Source organism: Cryptomeria japonica, chromosome 1 (genome assembly GCF_030272615.1).
Source record: "Cryptomeria japonica chromosome 1, Sugi_1.0, whole genome shotgun sequence".
Lineage (NCBI taxonomy): Eukaryota > Viridiplantae > Streptophyta > Pinopsida > Cupressales > Cupressaceae > Cryptomeria > Cryptomeria japonica.
In genome coordinates this window covers 262,403,456-262,425,603 of record NC_081405.1, presented here as the reverse complement: position 1 = coordinate 262,425,603, position 22,148 = coordinate 262,403,456, and the positions used below count along the sequence as shown (strand labels likewise).

General features: G+C 37.4%; 1 protein-coding gene across 5 annotated transcripts in view; it reads left to right on the top strand.

The window, feature by feature from the left end:
* Nucleotides 1-22,148, top strand: part of LOC131073788 (uncharacterized) — a 98,890-nt gene that overhangs the window by 60,791 nt on the left and 15,951 nt on the right. For all 5 annotated transcript variants that reach the window (XM_058010293.2, XM_058010292.2, XM_059217092.1 and 2 more), the window contains exons 4-7: nt 17,380-17,433; nt 17,588-17,733; nt 17,910-18,063; nt 18,173-18,310. In XM_058010293.2, coding sequence (XP_057866276.2) covers nt 17,380-17,433; nt 17,588-17,733; nt 17,910-18,063; nt 18,173-18,310 — 492 coding nt within the window. The remainder of the gene's footprint in view (nt 1-17,379; nt 17,434-17,587; nt 17,734-17,909; nt 18,064-18,172; nt 18,311-22,148) is intronic.

Here is a 22,148-nt window from a genome sequence, read left to right as displayed (position 1 = left end):
TATTTTCTCTGTAGTGCCAGACATGATGAAATTTGAAATACCAAGAGATTAGAAACAATGCTAGGGTCAGGAAATATTTTCAAGCAATAAAAAAAATAGAGACAATAACAAGATTTTTTTGAAAGAAATAGAGGAGGAAGAAGCTGTTAATTTACACTAAGAAGCATATTAACAAAAGGAAGAGGTAGAGGGAGAAGAGTAAGACGATAGAAAGAATAGAAGAATAGAAATAAATGAGTTTTAAAAAAAAAAACGAATATCTTTCTCTGTTTGAAAAACCATCTACCTGTGAGACATTTGTAAAATCAAAATTTCATTGTAAGCATTAACCGTTTTGTCAAGATTCATGGGATATTCTGTCACTTGTCCAGTGGCCGTTCCCACCAGAATGGCACCAATGGGCAAATTTTGGGGATTTGTTTTGGGTCTTGATTTGTCTCAACCAGATTTACAAAAGCCTTACCTCTTAATCCTAGATAGGGATGGGGGCAAGACCAGGATATAAAGGTAGGGCTACCTGGTACCCATATCATTATTGGTATAGCAAAATAGGTTTCTACTCATCATCAAGAAGTGTCATCAAGAGAAGTGTAATGAGGCTGCCACTCACTGGTTGATAATACTCATCACATCCCATAGTTTGTTTCTATGGTGTTTTCCTGAGAATTTTTCCTTCTTTCCAATTTTAACTGTCTTAATGTTTTGTGGAATCCTTGGCAAACTTTTCCTGATCACAAGTTTGGCAATTTTCTCTGTCCAAATTATGATAGCAAGTCTAGGAAATCAGTGAGTCTTCCTGATTGTCTGTTGGAGAAGGGAAGTGCCAATATGAGATGCATTTTACTTTTGTGGCAGATGTAGGTATGTTTGCCGTTGTGCCAAAAGCTCGAGCTATCAATGCCCACTACAAACGCCACTCACCCAGATCCACGGGAGGCGGTTAAGCCATGTCACGAACCCCGAAGGAGGTGCTGACCACCAAGACAACAATCTCCCCCTCAGCACCGACGGAATGAAGGTGACCTCCCAGGATTCGAACCCTTGACCCAAGGCTCTGATACCAATTGAGAAACACATAGGAAACACTGAGAGGGGGTGGGGGGGTGAATCAGTGTTTCAAGCTTTTCAAAAACTTCAACAAAGTCAAGCAACTAATCAACATATATATATGAAAATGCAATCATAACACAAAAAAACTCAGATTTTTCTTGTGGAAAACCCTTTCGGGTAAAAAGCCACGGCATATTTTTTTTTTTCATTAGCAGCCAAAACTCTGAGATACAAGAAGTGTGCTCCAACACACAATGGGCACCAACCCAACACAAAACAGTGAGCACCAACTCACAGACAACCGGCAGAATGAGGCACCAACCTGTATGAGAAAGAGAGCACCAACTCCCCAAAATGAACTCAGATTTACAAAAGAACTTCAGACTTCTCGAGAACATATACCACGTTCAGCAAAGATGCACAGTGCCAACAATCTTCTGAAATCAGTCCCAACCAATATGAAATTTTTATAAAAAAAAATGACCTCAACTCAAACTTTACTTCCAGTCTTGAGTCCATATACTGTAAACAATCCAATCACCATATGTAGTAAACATTCATCTCTCTGATCAGCAGCTTTCAATTCGGAATACACACATATTCTCAAAACTGAATTTCTATCTTCAGCTTCCCAAAACAAAACCATCTACTGTGAATATATCTTCAGAATACCATGTCGAAATGCAGCCCAAAGACTTTTTCAAATATTTCCAGTTAACTATATTCCGCAACAGCCTGTATTTTCTGTGCACAAAAACTCAGTAGCTCCCCCAAAAAGAAATAGTCTAATCGACCATTATTTTGCTCAACAAAAAAAATATATGTAGCTACCAGCACTTGTTTTCCACCCACACAGGTAACATCCACAACCTTCACATAAAAAGAGTCTCTTACAGATTTCCAAACAGAGATACACTTTCAAGCTACCAGAAAACTACTTTTTATTTGGCATAGGTAACACACAACAACTATAATAAAGAAGAATCGAGTCAAAGAATATCCCCAGCAAACATTTCCGAAACTGCTGCAGCCACCATATACCGTGTGATAAGACATATTTAATACACCTCCAGCTCAGGCTAATAAGAATATTAATTTAAAAAAATGAATTGCACTTTTTGAAGCAGCCCTGCCAAATTCAATTATGATTATCCATTCCACAGAAGAGAATAAAGAAAATCAGACTTTCTGCAGACACGTCTTTCATACTCATAAAAGAAAATGTATACCAGCAGCATACACAAAATTCTGATGGGAAATTAATTCCCCACGAACTCCACCCGGTAGCCAAGAAGAAGCCACGATAAAAAAACGGCAACACTAGACTTTAATTGTCTCGTTGTGTAGATATCGCCTAGCCTCAATTTATTCCAATTAGAATGGGGTTGTTAATGCATAATAGCTTTGGTAAGATAAATGATTGAATGAGAGATAAATGAAGTCTCTCATTCAATCATTTATCATATCGATAACTATGATAAAACCATCAAGCAATTGAATCATCCTTGATAGTCATTATATATTTGTATATGATCAAACTATTGATTAAACCATACTTTGCATCTTCCTCATATTCATCTATTTAATGAATCTTATATCTAGATGAATATCAATCTAATATAATGATGACTCCGATTAATATAATGATGACTCCGATTAATATATTATTATCGGATTGCATTAGACCGGGTTGCATATTATATTGGGGTGCATATAGTATATGTATCGAATGCATAGTTATCGGTTAGTATTATGTTAGTCACCGATAGTTATCGGTGTGTTAGTCTACACCAATAGTTATTGGTTGTCAAGGCTAACACACCGATAACTATCGGCTGCTAGCATTGACAACCACTGATATACTATCGGGTGGCAGCGCTTGGTAAATACCGATAATCATCGGTTATACTCCACACCGATTAACATCTACGTAACATGCAGTTTATTAGTATTAAAAATAAGACACGATCAAGTAATGTCTTGATCGGTCATGACCGATCAAGGCATTGCTTGACCGTGCCTTGTTTGTCATATACTTATAGCAAGTGGCATTCGTGAGATAGGACATAGAAAATATAAAATGCTCCTCTCACCTGCCACAAATAAGAAGATATTCAGATATATACATTAAGGTAATCATAGAATTAGATAATAGAATATAACTTGCATATTGAATGTAAATTGGACATCTTTTATAGGGGTCCCACACAAATTTTTTTCAAAAGCTTTACTATCGCTTAGCCTCATCAATTTATTCCAATTAGAATCGGGTCCCACACAAAAGCTTTTCAAAAGCTTTACATATCGATTCAACTTGTTTGACAAATCAAAGCATGATGTGGCAACTTCAATTACACCAAGTTGCTGATTGTTGACAAGTAAGCAAACACCTTGCTTAGGCTAACACATAAGCAGTTGAAGTAGACAGCCAGCCAACTCAACCAGGCAAGCAAGGAGATCAAGCAGCTCAAGCACGTCAAGCAGCTCAAGAATGTCAAGCAAAATCGAGAAAATCTAATGAGTAAACAGTAGCTCTAAAAGCACTTCAAACTCAGTCCAATAATACTTTGAGCACACCTCTAGCTTGAAAACATAGGCTTCACAAAAACACTTGACATCAATGACAAAATGTCTGACAACCTCCCCCTTTGTCATTGATGGCAACTCCATCTGCAACTGTCACCTTTTGAAATCAACAAAACAATATTGCTATTACTGCTCCCCCTGAGATACTGTTCCCTCAAACTTACTCCTCCCCCTTGACATCAATGACAAAACCAACCTACAAAAGCTGAAACCATTTTGCATAACAAAAATGGGGCTGAAAGAATGTGACAATGAAAGAACTCCCCCAGAGTCCAAGCAGGCAGCTCAATAATGGAGTGGAAACACTCCCAAGTTCCGTCTCTTAATATCGTCAAGAATCTACAAGTTGTTTGCTGCCCTATTAGCATTTGCAATGTGTATACCATCCTTACTGATCTTACAACATTCCAGATTGAAAATTAAACCATAACCTTGATCACATAGCTGACTGACACTCAACAAATTTTGTTTCGGACCCTTTACAAATAACACATTCTCAACCTCTATTTTGCCATCATTCAATTAAAGTGTATCTTTACTTGCTACCTTTGCAGAAAAATCACCTCCAAACCTTACCTTGCTTACATTAAACTTCTTGAGAGTCAAAAGCTTACTTTCATCTCTAGTCATGTGTTTGGAGCAACCACTATCCATGTACCAAATATCTTTTTCATCTGGTGCAAGAGGGGCTGTTTGCACAATCAGAGATTCCACTGGCACTTCCGTCTCTTTCTTCTTCCAAACCTTAGCAACCGCCTTTGCCTTTTCCACAATCTCATCCTTATTGCTCTGTTTAGAAAAATCTGCCATTTCATTTTTACAAACTTTTGCATTGTGACCAAGATTATTACATCTATAGCATACTATATTGTTTTTGCTTGGAGAAATAAAAGAATTCCAACTCCTGAAACTGAAATCATTTCTTGTAAACCTTTTACAATTGATGGCTTTGTGTCCAAAATAGTTGCAAGATAAACAATAACCATGAAAAAAGGAATTATTGAATCTGTTCATATGTCCTTGCCTTGAGATAGGAGGCCTCTTGAAAGCATAATTGCTGACTTTTGATGATGAATTCTTTGAGCTTTCTCCATTAGAAGTCTGTTGTTCTACCTTTGAGCTTTGACCTTCTTCAAGGCCAACACCACCCTTGTCTGAGGACTGTTTTTGGGAAGCTAACAAGTTGTCCAGCGAAAGTGACTTTTTTTAATTTATCTCTTTTTGATTCAACATCATATATGATATCTCTATCCTCCTAAAAGAAGCAATCTTTGCTTCAAGTTTCGCACAACTTTCACCCTTTACCTTAATCTGATTTCTCAATTCCTCTTCAAGTTTCTTAGCCTCAAGAATCTAAATTCTTAGATTGTTTATTTGATTCTCTACATCTTCAAAAGCTTGTGATATCTTCATTTTTCTTCACCTTCTTCTTTGAGCAGCAGCTTCAAATTCAGATTTTTCTTCTTAGGACATTTGATCTAATTGAGAGCACTAATCAATTCTTGCTCCAAATCCACTTCACCATCTTCTTCTCCAAGATCACTTTCATCTTCCTGATTTTTTGTGTGAATTTCTTCCATAGCCATGAACAAAATCTCATCACCCTTGAGATTCTTCATCACTTTCTTTATATAAATCACTATCTTCTTTTGAATATAGACTCTTTTTGAATTTCCATATCTTCTTATCTTTTCTTTTGTATTTCTTTTTGTTAAACTTAGGCTTCTTTTCATAACTGCTATCTTCATTATTCTCATATGGACATTTAGCTGCAAAATGTCTAGCTTTTCCACAGTTAAAACACTTGAGAGGTATCTTCTTCTTGTTCTTCCTTGACTTTCTCATGACAGACGTTTCTTCTGAATCAACATCATCCTCCAAACTATCACTTGAGGCTTGTTCCACTTGTTTCCCTTTCTTCGAAGCTCTGAAGGTGGTCTCTCTTTTTGAAGGTTCAAGATTTGTTCTCATCTCATATGCGGTCAATATACCATGGAGGTTCTCAGTGGTCATTTGATCAAGATCAACCATCTTTTCAACTGCAGAAATCTTTGCATCAAACCTTAGAGGTAGAGACCTTAAAATTTTCTGTATAACAACTTTATCATCAATTGATTCTCCTAAACCTTTGAGTGAATTGACCACTTCATCAACCCTTAGAAAGTATACTGCAACATTCTCATTTTCTTTCATTTTAAGACTTTCGAACTGCGTTCTATGAGTCTGAAGCTTGGCCTTTTTCACTTTTTCATCCCCTTCATAGGCATTTTTAAGCTTATCTCACATAGCTTGAGCATTGCTACAATGCATAACTTTCACAAACTTAGATTCTGACAATCCACACAAGAAATATTTATAGCCTTTGCATTGCTTTCAAAGGTTCTCTTTTAATCAGCAATAGATGGAGGATTCCGAGGTGTGTAGCCTGATACAATGTTGTTCCATACGTCAAATCCAAGAGACATCAGATATGCTTTCATCTTGACACACCAAAAAGCATAGTTTGATCCATCGAATAAGGGAGCTATGTTCGTGGCGAGACCTTCTAGAGCATTCATCTTCAAACACCAACAAGATCAACCCTCAAGATTTTAAGCCTTAATAGAAGGTACTTGCTTTGATACCAATTGTAGGTATGTTTGCCACAGTGCCAAAAGCTCGAGTTGTCAATGCCCGCTACGAACGCTAGACTTAACTAGATCCACGGGAGGCGGTTAAGCCATGTCGCGAACCCCGAAGGAGGTGCTGACCACCAAGTCAACAACATATATTATTTTGTTAAATCATTCAAGCTACATAACAATATGCAAAAACAGCTCTTTAGTGCAATTCTTTATTCATTTTTTACCAAATTGCAAATGGTACGCATGTTCAGCAATGCATCCCATATTGGCACTTCCGTTCTCTGGAAGACAATAAGGAAGAAACACTGCTTCCCTAGACTTGCTAAAGATAGAATAGACATTCTATTATATATATTCTATTTCCAATTATGACTCCTCAAAGCCAGTTGAGTTGGTATTTAAGCCCAAAAGTGTAAAATTGACTCTTACTTGAATGGGATGCTGGAGTTGAAAAGAACAATGTTTTTTTTTTTTGATTGGTAAATTGTATTTTATGTATTAATATTAAAAGAGAATTACATCCAAAATTCGTCAGCTGTATGTAGAAATATGCAGAAATACCAGTCTATCCTAGACTATCTATCAAACATAGTTCCTAATCATATTCTATCTATCCTTTACATACAACATTGATTTGATCAAATCAAAATTCAAAACAGAGCAAAAGGCAACACCCTTCCTAACTTGCCTCCATTATCGCCTTCCCCTTTCCCTCAATCACCTCGGCTTGTGCAGTATCCCAACTCATGATCTCTGGTTCATTCCTTCTCCCAGATGATTCACCCTGCAACAAATGTCTTACTCGTCTTGTTTTACTCGATCCCATTGGATGACCTGTTGTGACGTTTTCACACATCGCCCCATTGCAAATGGGGACCCTTGCTTTTTTTTTGTTGTTTGTTTTTTAGGGTTTGTTTTTTTAGGTTTTTAGGGTTTTGTTAGTTAGCCTTTGCATTTTGAGTGTCGCCCAGGGGATCACATGGATAGCAAGTCCGGCTTGAGTGATGTCTTGATCCTGAAATTTGGCTAAGTCTGGAATGTCCTGAAAATTTGGCTAAGTCTGAACGTCCTGATCCTGAAATTTGGCTAAGTCTGAAAGTCCTGATCCTGAATTTTGGCTAAGTCTGGAATGTCCTGATCCTGAATTTGACTAAGTCTGGAAACTGAAAAAACCTCCAAAAACTAGATTTTGCAATATAACTCCTGGAGGTCTGAAACCACTCTCAAACATCCTGAAAGTATATATGGAATATAACTTAAAGTGACATTTCCTTCTATGTTTCTTCTTTCTTATACTTAAATGTTATATTCCATAAAAGTTATCCTGATAGAGAGTTCGAAAAGTCAAATTTCGCTCCTGTCCTTCACTGAGGATCCAGAGCGAATTTCGCTCCTGTCCCTCCCAGGAGGACCAAGGCAAAGCGCTCCTGTCCCTCACCAAGGGACCATGGCGATAATACTTATTTGAGCCATTCCTGACCTTGTTTGGACGAATTGAGACATCAAAGGCATGGTGAAGGGCAAAATGGGCATGATGGAGCATCCAGACTTGATCAAAAGCAATGAAATGATGAAGTTTTTGCCTAGAAGGTCAAATTCGCTCCTGTCCCTCACTGAAGGACCAGAGCGATTTTATTCATATGCACATTTTTAGACCTTGTTTGGACATTAACTTTTATTCATAGCATGAAGCAGGATGATATCTTCCCTAGCAAAGACATTTCATGGTGAAAAGTGAAGCATTTGGGCCTGGAGGACAAAAATCGCTCCTGTCCCTCACTAAAGGACCGGAGCTTGAAATCCAAAATTGCCTTGTCCTTGAAAGATTTGAACGATTTCGCGAATTGAGAAGATCAAAGGAGATACATTTTATCAGTTGAATATAACTTGAAAGCGCAATCATGAGGAAAATCGACCCTAGAAGCAAAATCGCTCCTGTCCCTCTGCCAGGGACCAGGGCGAATTTAAGTGATAGCTCCCGTCCCTCTCTCAGGGACCAGAGCGATTTTCCCTATAAGACAAGTTTTGGGCGAAGATCGAGTAAGTGTTAAGTTTGAGGCAAGCGAAGGAGGCGTAACGAGTCCGTTGAAGATAATTTGAAGATTGCAAAAACGCCAAGTGAAGCCCATATTGTCCTAGGCGCTCCTGTCCCTCTCCCAGGGACCAGAGCGATTTCTTCCTTAGACAAATCTCTCGCCAAGATGAAGCAAATTACATGTCAAGGATGAGTGAAGGGAAGCATAGCGGATCCATTGAAGATGGTTTTAAAAGTTAGCAAAGCATGATTGAGCCTACAAGTGAAAGTTCGCTCCTGTCCCTCAGCCAGGGACCAGGGCGAACTCAAGGTTATTTAATATTCCCTCCAAGCTTAAATCACTCCAAGCTAAGACACAAAAGGGGCAATGATGTTTGGAACGCCTCGGAGAGAAAGTAAAGTATCAAAGACCGCAAAGGTGATGGAAATGCCCAAATTCGCTCCTGTCCCTCACAAAGGGACCAGAGCGAAATGTTCAAGTGTGTCCAAGTTTAAGTTGCCGCTCACATTTCAAGTGTTCAAAAGGGAGTAAGGAACATCATTTTACACCGTGAAGACAGTTGCAAGTTGATATAAACAAGGATGAGCACAAGGAACAAAGATTCGCTCCTGTCCCTCACCAAGGGACCAGGGCGATATTCACTCAAATATCAAATTTGCATTGTAAAGGACGAGTAAAGTATGCATGGAATGAATAGATAACATTGTTACCTGCCTTGCGATATAAATTGGTGATTAAAGAGACAAAGACCCAAGGAAAAGGGCAAGTTCGCTCCTGTCCCTCACCAAGGGACCAAGGCGAAAGTACTTTAAAGCGCACTCCTTCCACAAAAGGGACGAATTAAGCTCAAGATTCCCAATTAAAATGCTATTTTGGACGTCTAAGACATGACTCTGAACGTGAAAAACAAGAAAAACAAGGCCAAAATGAAGGGCGCTCCTGTCCCTCTCCCAGGGACCAGAGCGATTTTGTTGATGTCCATTATCTTGCCATGCCTAGGCGCCAATATCATCTATGACACATTAAATGCCAATTTCGATGAAACCTTGAGATATTTTAAAAAATTAAATTGGCATTTAAAAATAGCGCATAAGGTATTTAATTAATTTATTTAGCCTTTTAAAAATCGAAATTATTAACTACAAAGGCATTTAAATTAATTAATTATTAAATTAAATTTAAAAAAAAAAGGGGAGCGCTTGGGGTATTGTTTTGCAAGGTCGGCCCCCTCTTTTATTAAATTTTATTTGTTTTTTTGGGCCTATTTTCCAAGTTGGCCTAGGGGCAATTATCAAGATGAGCGCCTATATAGGAGGGGTGTGTTGAGCATGTTAATCCATCTTTCAATCATTTGTCCAAGTGCGATTTTGAAGGAGCAATAAAGGAGTGCGAAATCTGGTCCAAGAAGGAGTGCGAGTTGAAGGCTAGAGGTGGAGCGAATTTTCCTCAAGACGTTGAAGGCTAGAAGTGGTGAAGTTGATAGAAGAAGCACATTTTGAAGACTTCGATCCACATTTTGCCTAGCAAACTTGCTTAATTTTGCATCTTTTCTTAGAGTTAATTCCCAAGTGGAGGTATGGCGAGATTCTCCTAGTCTCAATTTTGAATTTTGAATTTTCAATCTCAAGTGATTTAGTTAAATTTAGGAAATGATAATTCAAAGATTTATCATGAGGTTTCCTAATTTAAAACTTAAATCGTCTTTCTAGTTTATATTTCCACGTTGCAAAACATGTTACTAATTTTGAAATGTTGTGTAGGTATCAAGATGGCGACTCCCAAGCTCAAAGGATTTACAAGTCGGAAGGTTCTCCTCAAGGAAAATCAAGCCAGATCAAGGACGATCAAGCAAGGACAAGGGCGGCCTCCTCCAATCCAGCGTTTCAAGGCAAGGTACAACAGTCGTCCTGCACATCAAGGACACAAGAAGTTAGAACAAGGGTTCGTTGAAGAAGCAGATAGTTCCAGATGAATTAATTAAAGCTAGCTTCTCAACAACACCAAGTTGAATATTTACCAAGTTACAAGTGTCAGACGAGGTGGCATCCTAGTCATCACTTCTCCAGTCAGTGTGGTCCACCTCAGCATGTCCAGATTCAATGTACCTAACTCACGGAAGGTGGCACAAACTCCGATGTACCTACCCCGGCTATTCATTGGTCGAATTTTCTAGAGAGGACATGTGTCCAAGCAATACAATTTTATCATTGGTCAAAGCATTAAATGTTATGTAATGGTTGTAACAAACCCTAATTAGGGTTTTCATTGTTGAATCTTGGCCATTGATCTCGAATTGATCTAAGCCATCGAATTGTATTGAGGGCACTATATAAGCCCTGGCATTTCATTTTGTAAAGGTAATTAGCAATAGTTAGATAATAGTTAGAGAGTTGAAAATAGTTAGAAGATAGAAATAGAATAGCAATTAGAGTAGAGTAGAGGGAGAAGGCAAAGATTGTTGCCAAGATGTTGTTGTAAAAGACTTGTAACTTCATTGAAGAAATGGTGAAATTTATGGGTCGATTCGACAATTTGCATGGTCTTTATACTTCTCATATTTGATTTCATGTTATTAGATGAGTGGAAGAAATATGCTTGATTGATGGTGAAATTCGCATATCCATACTACTAGCAGTTTGTTGATTGCAGACTTGCCTTGTGTAGTCAATTGGAATCATTCAGCTTAAGCGTAACTTCAATTGTCGCTTCTTCATTGATATGCATCAACCTGATGGTGTCTATGCCTGCAGTGATGATTTGAACATCATAAAGCTTCCCTTCGAAGATCGCACTAGCCTTGTGGAGATGGTCCTGCGATGTCAAAACAAGACCTAGTTAGAGTTTCATCAAAGATCAATCATTGCTCCTACATTCTTAGTATTAGGATTAGATCCTCTCTTCGCCCTCATCCTTTTTCCATTTTTTCCAAATCTAAGCTAGCAAGAGCCTGTGTTCCAGCAATATTCAAAGCAAATCAGAAGTTCAGGCATCAAATGTAAGTCCCCTTGTGATTCCAGCAAATCACATCATACCACTGGAGCTTATCCACACGTAGAGACCCTACATACAAGAACCTTGAAGTTTCTCCGATTGATCCTTTTCGCGATATCTTCAGCATTCGGAAACTTTATTCAAGAGAGGATAAGGTACCCTTGGGTATTTTATTCTGTGTTAGGCTGTGTACAAAATACACGTCAACATGACCCTGCTTGCGTTTTGGGGGAGATTCAATCGTCTTTATAGCCGGAAATATACTGCGTGGTACCTGTTGACGTGTATTTTGTACACTATCAAACACAGAATAAAATACCGAAGGGTAGCTTATCCTCTCTTGAATAAAGCCTCTGATTGCTGAAGATATCGCGAAAAAGGATCAATCAAGATGACTCCAAGGTTCTTGTATGTAGGGTCTCTACGTGTGGATAAGCTCTCTGTGGTATGATGTGATTTGCTGGAATCACAAGGGGACTTACATTTGATGCCTGAACTTCTGATTTGCTTTGAATATTGCTGGAACACAGGATTTTCACTAGCTTAGATTTGAAAAAAGGAAAAAAGATGAGGGGGAGGAAAGGATCTAATCCTAACACTAAGAATGTAAGAGCAATGAATGATCTTTGATGAAATTCTAACTAAGTCTTGTTTTGACATCATAGGAACATCTCCACAAGGTTAGTGCGATCTTTGAAGGAAAGCTTTATGATATTCAAATCATCACTGCAGGCATAGACACCATCAGGTTGATGCATATCGATCAAGAAGCGACAACTGAAGTTAAGCTTAAGCTGAATGATTCCAGTTGACTACGCAAGGCAAGTCTGCAATCAACAAACTGCTAGTAGTATGGATATACGAATTTCACCATCAATCAAGCACATTTCTTCCACTCATCTAATCATAAAATCAAACATGAGAAGTATAAAGACCATGCAAATTGTTGAATCGACCCATAAATTTCACCATTTCTCCAATGAAGTTACAAGTCTTTTACAACAACATCTTGGCAACAATCTTTGCCTTCTCTCTCTACTCTACTCTAATTGCTATTCTAATACTTCCAACTGCTTCTAACTATATTCTAACTCTAACTATCCCCTTTACAAAATGAAATGCCAGGGCTTATATAGTGCCCTCAATACAATTCGATGACTTAGATCAATTCGAGATCAATGGCCAAGATTTTACAATGAAAACCCTAATTAGGGTTTGTTACAACCATTACATAACATTTAATGCTTGACCAATGATAAAATTGTATTGCCTGGACACATGTCCTCTCTAGAAAATTCGACCAACGAATAGCTGGGGTAGGTACATCGGAGTTTGCGCCACCTTCCATGAGTTAGGTACATTGAATCTGGACATGCTGAGGTGGACCACACTGACTGGAGAAGTGATGACTAGGATGCCACCTCGTCTGACACTTGTAACTTGGTAGATATTCAAATTGATGTTGTTGAGAAGCTAGCTTTAATTAATTCATCTGGAACTATCTACTTCTTCAAGTAACCCTTTGCTTTGACTTCTTGTGTCCTTGATTTGCAGGATGATGATGTACCTCGCCTTGGAATGCTGGATTGGAAGAGGTCGCCCTTGATGACGTTAGTCCAAAGAAGGCCGTCCTTGTCTATGCTAGGCTGGATTGAAGAAGGTCGTCCTTGATGACGTTAGTCCAAAGAAGGCCGTCCTTGTCTATGCTAGGTTGGATCGAAGAAGGTCGTCCTTGTCCGTGCTTGATCGTCCTTGATGAGATCCTGCCGACTTGTAGATCCTCCGGGCTTTGGAGTCGCCATCTTGATACCTACACAACATTTCAAAATTAGTAATATATCTTGAAATCTAAAAATTAAACTTTAAAAGGAAGATTCAAGATTTTAGTTAGGAAACTTCATGATAAATCTTGAGTTATCATTTCCTAATTTAGGATTTTCAAAGCAAAATTTAAATCTTCAAAAATGGTGCCAAGGTGATTACGCCATACCTCCACTTGAGAATTAAATCTAAAAAATGATGCAAAAATAGGAGAATTTGCTAGGCAAAATGTAGATCAAGACTCCCTTTAGCAAAATGCGCCCCCCCTTTAGCTTGGAAAAGAACTCCATCTTCCACTAGCCTCTTCAAGATCTGGAAATTCGCCTTCAAATGTCTTCAAAATTTGGAAATTATCCTCCAAACTAGCAAGAAATATGCCTCTCTAATGGCCTTCAAGATGAATTTCGCCTTCCTTAGTCTCCACATTTTGTAGAAACTTGCTCCACTCCAGCTAGATTTCGCACTTCTTCTTTGCCCTTCCAAATCGCATTTGAAATGATGAGTGAATGATGGATTAAAATCGCTCAACACACCTCTCTTATATAGGCGCTCATCTTGATAGTTGCCCCTAGGCCGACTTGGAAAATAGGCCCAAAAAAATAAATAAAATTTAATAGAAGAGGGGGCCGACCTTACAAAAAACATTAAAATAATACCCAAGCGCTCCCTTTCTTAAATTTAATTTAATAATAATTAATTAAATGCCTTTGTAATTAAAAACTTCGATTTTTTAAAGGCCTAAATTAATTATTAAATGCCCATACGTTATTATTAAATGCCATCTTAATTAAATATTTCAAGTTTTTATCGAATCTGGCATTTAATGTAATTTGAAGGATATTTGGCGCCCAATCATGAAAAATAATGGCTATTAACAAGATCGCTCTGGTCCCTTGGTGAGGGACAGGAGCGATCTCATTCTAGACCTCACACTTCTTGTTTTTTACGTCCAAGACCTCATTTTTGACGTCCAAGATGGCATTTTTACTTAGAATTTCGAGTTCAATTTATTCGATCTTTGAAATGAGTGCACTTTAAAGCATTTTCGCCTTGGTCCCTTGGTGAGGGACAGGAGCTATTTTGCAAATCCAAGCTTATCCGTCCTTTGCTAGCTTCGAAAATTATCTTCAATGGATCGATTGCGTCTTCCTTCACCCACCTCAAACGTAAAACTTGTTTTTCTCTTGCCCGAATCTTGTCTTGAGGGAAAATCGCTCTGGTCCCTTGGAGAGGGACAGGAGCGCCCTAGCCAGTCACCTTGGTCCCTTGGAGAGGGACAGGGGCGAACTTGTTACTTAGGCCGATTTTCTTCATTGTGGCGTACTTAAGTTATATTCAACGGGCAAAACATACTTCCCTTGACCTCCTCAAATCGCGAAACCACTTAAATCTTGCAAGGATAATGCGAAATTGGAATTCAAGCTCCGGTCCTTCAGTGAGGGACAGGAGCGATTTTTGCTCTCAGGGCCAAATCTTTTTACTTTTCACTTCAAATTTCCTTCGCTGAGGAAAATATCATCTCTTTACACGCCATGAATAAAAGTTCGAGTCCAAACAAGGTCTAAAAATGTGTATATGAATAAAATCACTCTGGTCCCTTGGTGAGGGACAGGAGCGAATTTACCTTTCTAGACAAATACTTCATCATTTCATCGTCCTTAATCAAGTCTGGATGCTCTATCACATTCATTTTGTCCTCCATCATGCCTTTGATGTCTCAATTTGTCCAAACAAGGTTAGGAATGACTCCACTAAGCTTTTTCGCTCTGGACCCTTGGTGAGGGACATGAGCGATTCGCCTTGGACCCTTGGAGAGGGACAGGAGCGAAATTCGCTCTGGATCGTCAGTGAAGGACAGGAGCGAAATTTGACTTTTCGAACTCTCTATCAGGACAATTTTAATGGAATATAACATTTAAGTATAAGTGTATTCCATATATACTTTCAGGATGTTTGAGAGTGGTTTCAGATCTCCAGGAGTTATATAGCAAAATCTAGTTTTTTGAGGTTTTTCAGTTTCCAGACTTAGTCAAATTTCAGGATCAGGACATTCCAGACTTAGCCAAATTTCAGGATCAGGACTTTCAGACTTAGCCAAATTTTCAGGACATTCCAGACTTAGCCAAATTTCAAGATCAGGACTTTCAGACTTAGCCAAATTTTCAGGACCTGCTATCCTATTGATCTCCCCGACAACACTCAAAATGCAAAGGCTAACTAACAAAACCCTAAAAGACCAAAAAACAAACCCTAAAAAGCAAAAAAAAGCAAGGGTCCCCATTTGCAATGGGGCGATGTGTGAAATGGTCACAACAGTACCCATTTGGCAAGTTCAGCCCGGATTTCTTGTGCCTTCCAGGATTTGATGTAAGCCTTCACCCCATGCAAACCAATCTGCGTAGAGGCCCTTCGAACCTCCTTATTGTAGTTTTCACTTCAGAGTAAAAACGGCCTTAGGGGTGGGGCAAATTCACTTACATGTATCCAATCTCCTCTTGGACATACAAACCCTTCCTTATCTCATGCCATTCCTAAAAATCTTTCCAGCCCCTGCAACCATTCTTTTCTTACACAACTCTTGATTATCCAGTTGGGTGAACCCACAATAGTGGGTTACACTTTTTTGCCAACTTTGACACTGCAATATTCATTTTCAGAAAAAAACTTCAGATTCAGACACCTATTACTGCTAAACTGTAGTTTGTAGATGATATGAACTAGTGATTTGTGTCATTTTGTGTGTAGATTCTAAAAATATTTTTTTTGATAATTTTTGGAATCAATTTGCTTCCATTTTTCTATCTCCCTCGAAAACTAGTTTTTAACAAAAAACAACATTTTTAAAGAGTGATACTCACTTGGTCAAGCATAACTTTTTTTCTATAATAGATATGAACGTGATTCTTTCGAATTTAGTTTTTTAACATCCACATCTAGTGTTTGCGATTGGTTTTGTAACATTATCTTCAATGTTTCATATCTTATTAAGTTTTGAAGCTGAGTTAACTGTAATTTTGACATATGTCCATTTGGTCGCACATAACTTGTTGTATATGTAATGAAAATCATTTTTTTTTTGGTTGGAAAGAGGACTTCAATACCTAGTGCGTAAATATTTTTCAGATTTTTTTTTCACTTGTTTACTATTTTTCCATAAGTGTTGAACTCAGAAGTTGATGTTTGGTGTGAAACCTATGTTTAGTTAACCAAAAAAAATAAATCTTAATAAACTCAGTATGTATTAAAATAATAATCATTGGAAAGCTTGTTTCGAGTACTACTATCATGCATTTGGGTTTGTCAAAATTCATCCATTTGAGCCCCCAATTTGAGCTTCGAAGGCCAAAAATTTGCAGAAACCACGAGAGTTTGGGGGGAGATCTCTAGCAAGCGGGTTCGATAGAACATATGTTCTATTGAATCCCATGGGGTTTGATCGAACCCATGTTCTATGTTCGATCGAACCCCCTTTTTTAATAATTTTATATTCGATCGAATGTATTTAAAATAATACGTTCGCTCGAATCATTTTTTTGGTCTGATCGAACATGGCATTCAATCAAAAGTGGTAAAAATTATGTTTTGGACAAACGAGTGCAATTTCTTCGTCCAAAAAAGTGTAACCCACTATTGTGGGTTCACCCAGTTAACAATGCTCCTCAACTCCAGCTTGAGGCACCAAGCAAGGAACATATAGACAATATCCGCATTTATGCGGCATTGGAATTCGGCCTTAATGTATTCGTCCCCCAGCACAATTTTGACCCGAGTATGGAAGTCTTGGTCATCAAAGATGAAAATGTTTGATAATCTTTCATTTGTAATGTGGCCCCAAAACACCACCATCTGAAAGAACCATGGTTTGTGTTTGGGGTTTAAGTTGAATTTGATTTTGATTCATGCCGGTCTATGTATTCATATTCTGTCATTTGATTGAGTTAGATAATTCAAAAGGTAACCACTGTTTTATTTTCATGACTACTTTTTCAGTAGTTAATGGGGCACATCCCATGCTAAAAGATCAGTTGCACATAAATGGTTTTCTTTTCTAACTGAACTATTTAATTCTTGAAAACAAACTTAAAAGATGTAAATTTTTGCAGCAGTAGGGCATATTTGTATATACATTACATTCAATTAAAATATCACATTGTAGCCACTATGGTTCAATTTTTTAATGTTTTTTTGTAGTTAGGTTTCACTACCTGCTGTCAACAGTCAAAGTTCCAATATCTGTCATATATTTGAACTTTCACACTTTGCGTGCACAGATTTCCAGTCAAACTGCAGCTGAGTACATCAAGACTTGTGATCCAAATTCACAGGTAAAGATGCTTTGCTAATCACTCATGATTTTATCTGGAGAATAAGTGTTATGTGCAATATGTTATCATGTCTTGTTTGTTGACATTGTTGCATTTAAGGATATGTGACAATGATATTTCAAATTGTGATTAAATTGTTATCTGATTAATGCAGACATTCTTGTCTCATGAACAACTGCTTAGACATTTTTCTGATAAGCTACCAGGAGAACCATATAAAAGTTACTTTAAGAGTGCAGCCACCAAAAATGTAATCCGAGATCCAGATGTACCAAATGGCTGTGATGCTGATGCACCTGAGTATGCTTTTCTTATCACATCTTACTACAATATTTTGTTGAAGGAAATTCCTCTGTGTGAGCCAAGTTCATCAGCAGACTAAATTTTTTCTTTAGGATTATGTTTCCTATTATAAAGAGACTGACACAATTCAATGTCCGAAAATTTTAATTTAATGAATTCTCCTTACTTAACAGGCTTGATGATCCCACTCCATTAAGTGAACATCGAATAGGTGGTGGAAACAGAGATGCAGCTGCAGCTGGTCTGGTTCAGAATGTATCAATTCAAGGATTTGAACCGCCATGGATCAGACCAGTCCCACCTATACTTCCAGAACAAGATGGAGAGGCAGGAATTTGGATTCACTTGATAGCTTTAATTGATTAATGAATGCTTGGTGTTTGCTTTTTCCTGGAAGGTGATTGATCCTTTTCTATGTGGTTATCATTTTATACAGTTAGTGTGGTTGACACCTGAGAACAACCACGAACTGCTCTGGGATTATAGCATGTGTGCTGACACTAGTCGTGGAGCTGCTGTTAGGGATTTGATAATCAGAGCATTAAAGGGAGCACTTGCACCTGCACAGCAAGAGGTAGAAGCATTTATGCTTCATTAAAGGTTGTAGAACATCACGACTGTTTTACTTGAGTCAGATAATATAGTGGCTGCAAGTTTACATTCAAGTTGGAATTGGGGATTGAATATTTTTAGTTTATTTCCATGGCACTAGAAAGTAGAAATGTGAGATTGCAACAGTATCTTCCTGCAATTTATATTTTCTCATTTCTGTTTAAATCAATATTATTTGATTCAAGTTGCATAGTGTAGTTGGCCTACAGTTTTTTGATTGATTATTGATGTTCTTTGGCATCCCATTCTTACAGCTGAGACGGTCTGCATGCTATATATGGAATGAGAAATACAGTGTTGGTCTTTTATCTGGCCATTCATGGACCTTCCATGCTAAGTTGGACCTTCCATGCTAATACTTTATACTAAAATATGGGCATGTACTTTAATGGATTGTGGAACGAACAAGGCAAAAATTAGATACTGAATGCTGCAGCCTGGCACCCTAAAGATATAGCAAGTCTTTTGTCAGGAAGTTCTAGTTGAAGAAATTTGCATCTCAGCATGTATTTCTGAAAGTCATAGGTGTCTGCTTCGTATGTAGTATCTTTGTAAAGCAAGGAGGTTTCATGTATCAACTTTTTCCATTCGTATCTGTAAGCTGTTGGCTGATCAAAGATTGAATATTGTTAACAAAAAGAATTTCCACTCAGATTTTTGACCTGTTTGATGATAATAGACATCTCTTCTATTTGCTTTCCTCATTTTCATTGTGAACAGGCTTCAAATATCAAACAGTACTCCGCTTTCACCATTGTTTTAAATATTTTTCACAAAGCAACATAGTCTAGCATTCTATTTTCCATTGAAAAGGAAGTGCTCAATGTAAGGTTTCTACAAAGATTAACAGCTTATTTACACTTACAATAAGTCATCCATTATTTGGGCAAGTGCACCTACCTCCCAGTATGGGATATATCTTTCAAGTATTGCCATACAGTAATTAGCAAAATAAAAATGTATCAAATTTCTAATGGAATGTCATATTATCAGTTTGTTGTAAATAGAATATGCCAGTTCTGGTGCATGATATAAAATACCATCAATATATCAGAAAAAAATGGGCAACGTTTTTTTCTTATATATTGATAAGTTAGATCATTTTTAGTCGATGGGTCCTGAAAAGGGTAATTATATTGCCCCAAATTTTTTTTTATAGAAAAATGGGCAAATACGAAGGAAAGCAGATTGCCCTGTAGTCCTGCTTGTTTTCATTATATTACTTACATCATACAATAGACAAACAGGACCTATCTATATAGATAGATATGGTTTTGATGATCCTGAAAATAATCTAGACCTCAGACAAAGCATGGTAACATAACCAAAAGCCTAACCTAGACTAAGATGACACCTGGCATTAGGTAAACTATAGCTTAGTTTGTTATTCCCTTGATCTTTGATACGAGAGGAAGCCCTAGTTGACTTTCTTTTTAACCCATCCAATAAATGCTGAACACCAGTTCCCCTTTTCTTCCTTTTGTTTTGTTTTTAAATTCTAAATATAGGAAGGTTTTCAAATCTTCAACACCAAATTCAAAAGAATTGAGAGCTCTAAATTCAGTCTGATTTTAATTTGATATGCTACAATTAAGCCATCTTGGTAAGTGAAAGATACAGAAATATAGAATCTCAAATGATCCATGTGGATTTTCTAATTACAACTCCAGTGATACTAGCAAGCCCATTCTCATGGACTGCAGTAATGCTGATTCCTTTTTTACTGTTTGTGGTATTCCCAAACCATTTCTAGAGTTTTGTGGCTTCCAAATATAGATGCAAAACTTGCTTCCCTCACAGGCTCTCGTGGAAAACTCATGCCACTTGTGTGTTGAAATGGCTCTCAACTTACAGAATAACACTATGGTCAGTTATTGCAAAAAAATAATGAGAAACATTGGAAAAGCTTGTTGAAAACTATTTAGTAGAAGTGGTTTTAACACATTTTGAGTTTTTTGTTTTGCCTTCATTCCAAATGTTTTTTGTTAGCTTCTAGCGTTTGGTTAATTTTTTTCTGTTCTTCTTGAATTTGTTTTTAACTTTTTTGAAAAGAAACTGGCATCTATAAGTATGATAATAAATCCCATTGGGCCACGTATACGAGTTGTTTTTCATACTTCTTCCATTGGGCCATAAATATGGGGATTAGGTTCTAATGGCAGTTGTAGTTCTATTTTTTTTGCCCTTTGTAACACTCCTAATATGCAACCTTTCCTTGAAGGTATTGCATGGAATAGGGAATTGTAGCATGAGGTGAAGTTGGAATGTACTAAATTTTGGTACTATAACAACACTATTTTTGATGTTGTGATGATTCCTTATTATGAGTAGTTGGTCATTGCTCATTGCATTGACTATGGTTGAGAAAGTGTTCAAGGCATTGAGCCATTATGAGTTGAGTGGGCCATTATTGTTGGATGTGGTCAATAACACAAATCTACTAGTAGATGAATAAGAATAATTGGAAAATGAAGGGCTGCAACGGCACCTTAATCAAGTTCCTTGTGGCTTTAGGGGACTATTAGTTTTCTTGAAGTTGGTTGATGCCTTAAGTGGAGTAAAGCATATCAAGACCTTGTGCAATTTGTTGGATGAGGTGGTGAAGGAGTTGGAAGTGGAGAATGTTGTCTAGATAGAGACAGACAATCCAACTACATGTGTTGGTAAACTTCTAAAGAAGAGACATCCTGCATTTGTTTTCTTCTTGAGGATATTGAGAAACTTAGTTGGGTGAAGAAAGTGGTGGAAGATGTGAGGTATGTTGATAAATACACTTACAAAGTTACAACCATGCATGGGCCTTGAATCTCACGAGGGACCACATTGATGGCAAGGAGCTTTGCATGTTTAAGAGTCACATGATTATTCCAACTGTATTGCTCAACCTCAAGCGCATGTTTTTGAGTGAAAGGTGGTTGTAGAGTCCTTATTTTGGGAATATAGAAGTTGAAAGATTTGTGAAGACCATTTTTGATTATATCTATGCCAAATATGTGTAGGGATACTTAAGATTTTGATAAAAATATCGTATTTCTTTTTTAATAAATTTTATAATGTTACAATTTGTTAATTTTGTAAATTTCTGATATTTTAATTTACTGATTTTATTTTAAAAAAAACTTCTCATTTAGTTTAATTTTCTGATTTTCATTTTTATATGCTCTTTTGTTTTAGGTATCAAAATCATTGGTTAGGGTTCTACAGTTGGTTGATGGGGATAAAATATACATGGGATATCTATGTGAGGCTAGGGACAGGGCCAAATAGGTGATTCAACATTTTTATGGGTCCAGTAGAAACACATATGGACCCATTTGATACATTATTGATTGGAGGTGGAACACACAACTCAATCAACATAGTCATGTCACTGCTTATTCTTTGAACCCCAATTTTTTCTCCTTTGGTTCATTCATAGCAAACAAGGAGGTTATGTATGGTCTCAACATGTGTATGGAGAGCTTGGTCCTTGACAAGAATCTTAGAGACATCATACATGATGACTCACAAATTTATAAGGGGGTGAAGGGGAGTTTGTTTGCTTCACCTTGATGCAGCCACTTTGCAGCCAGGTAAAAAAAGATGACTGTTTATTGTTTACCTTAAATTATACTTTTTCTAAAATTAAAATCCTTTCAAAGTTGTACTTTTTCTTGCAACAACATTTAATCTTCAAAGTCTTGCCATCTGCATTTTGTCTCAGCCTTGTAGTGTTTTTAGTTGTGAGCACAATTGGAGTGTTTTCATGACTATTCATACTAAAAAGTGCAATGAATTGAATCGACAGTGCCTGAATGACT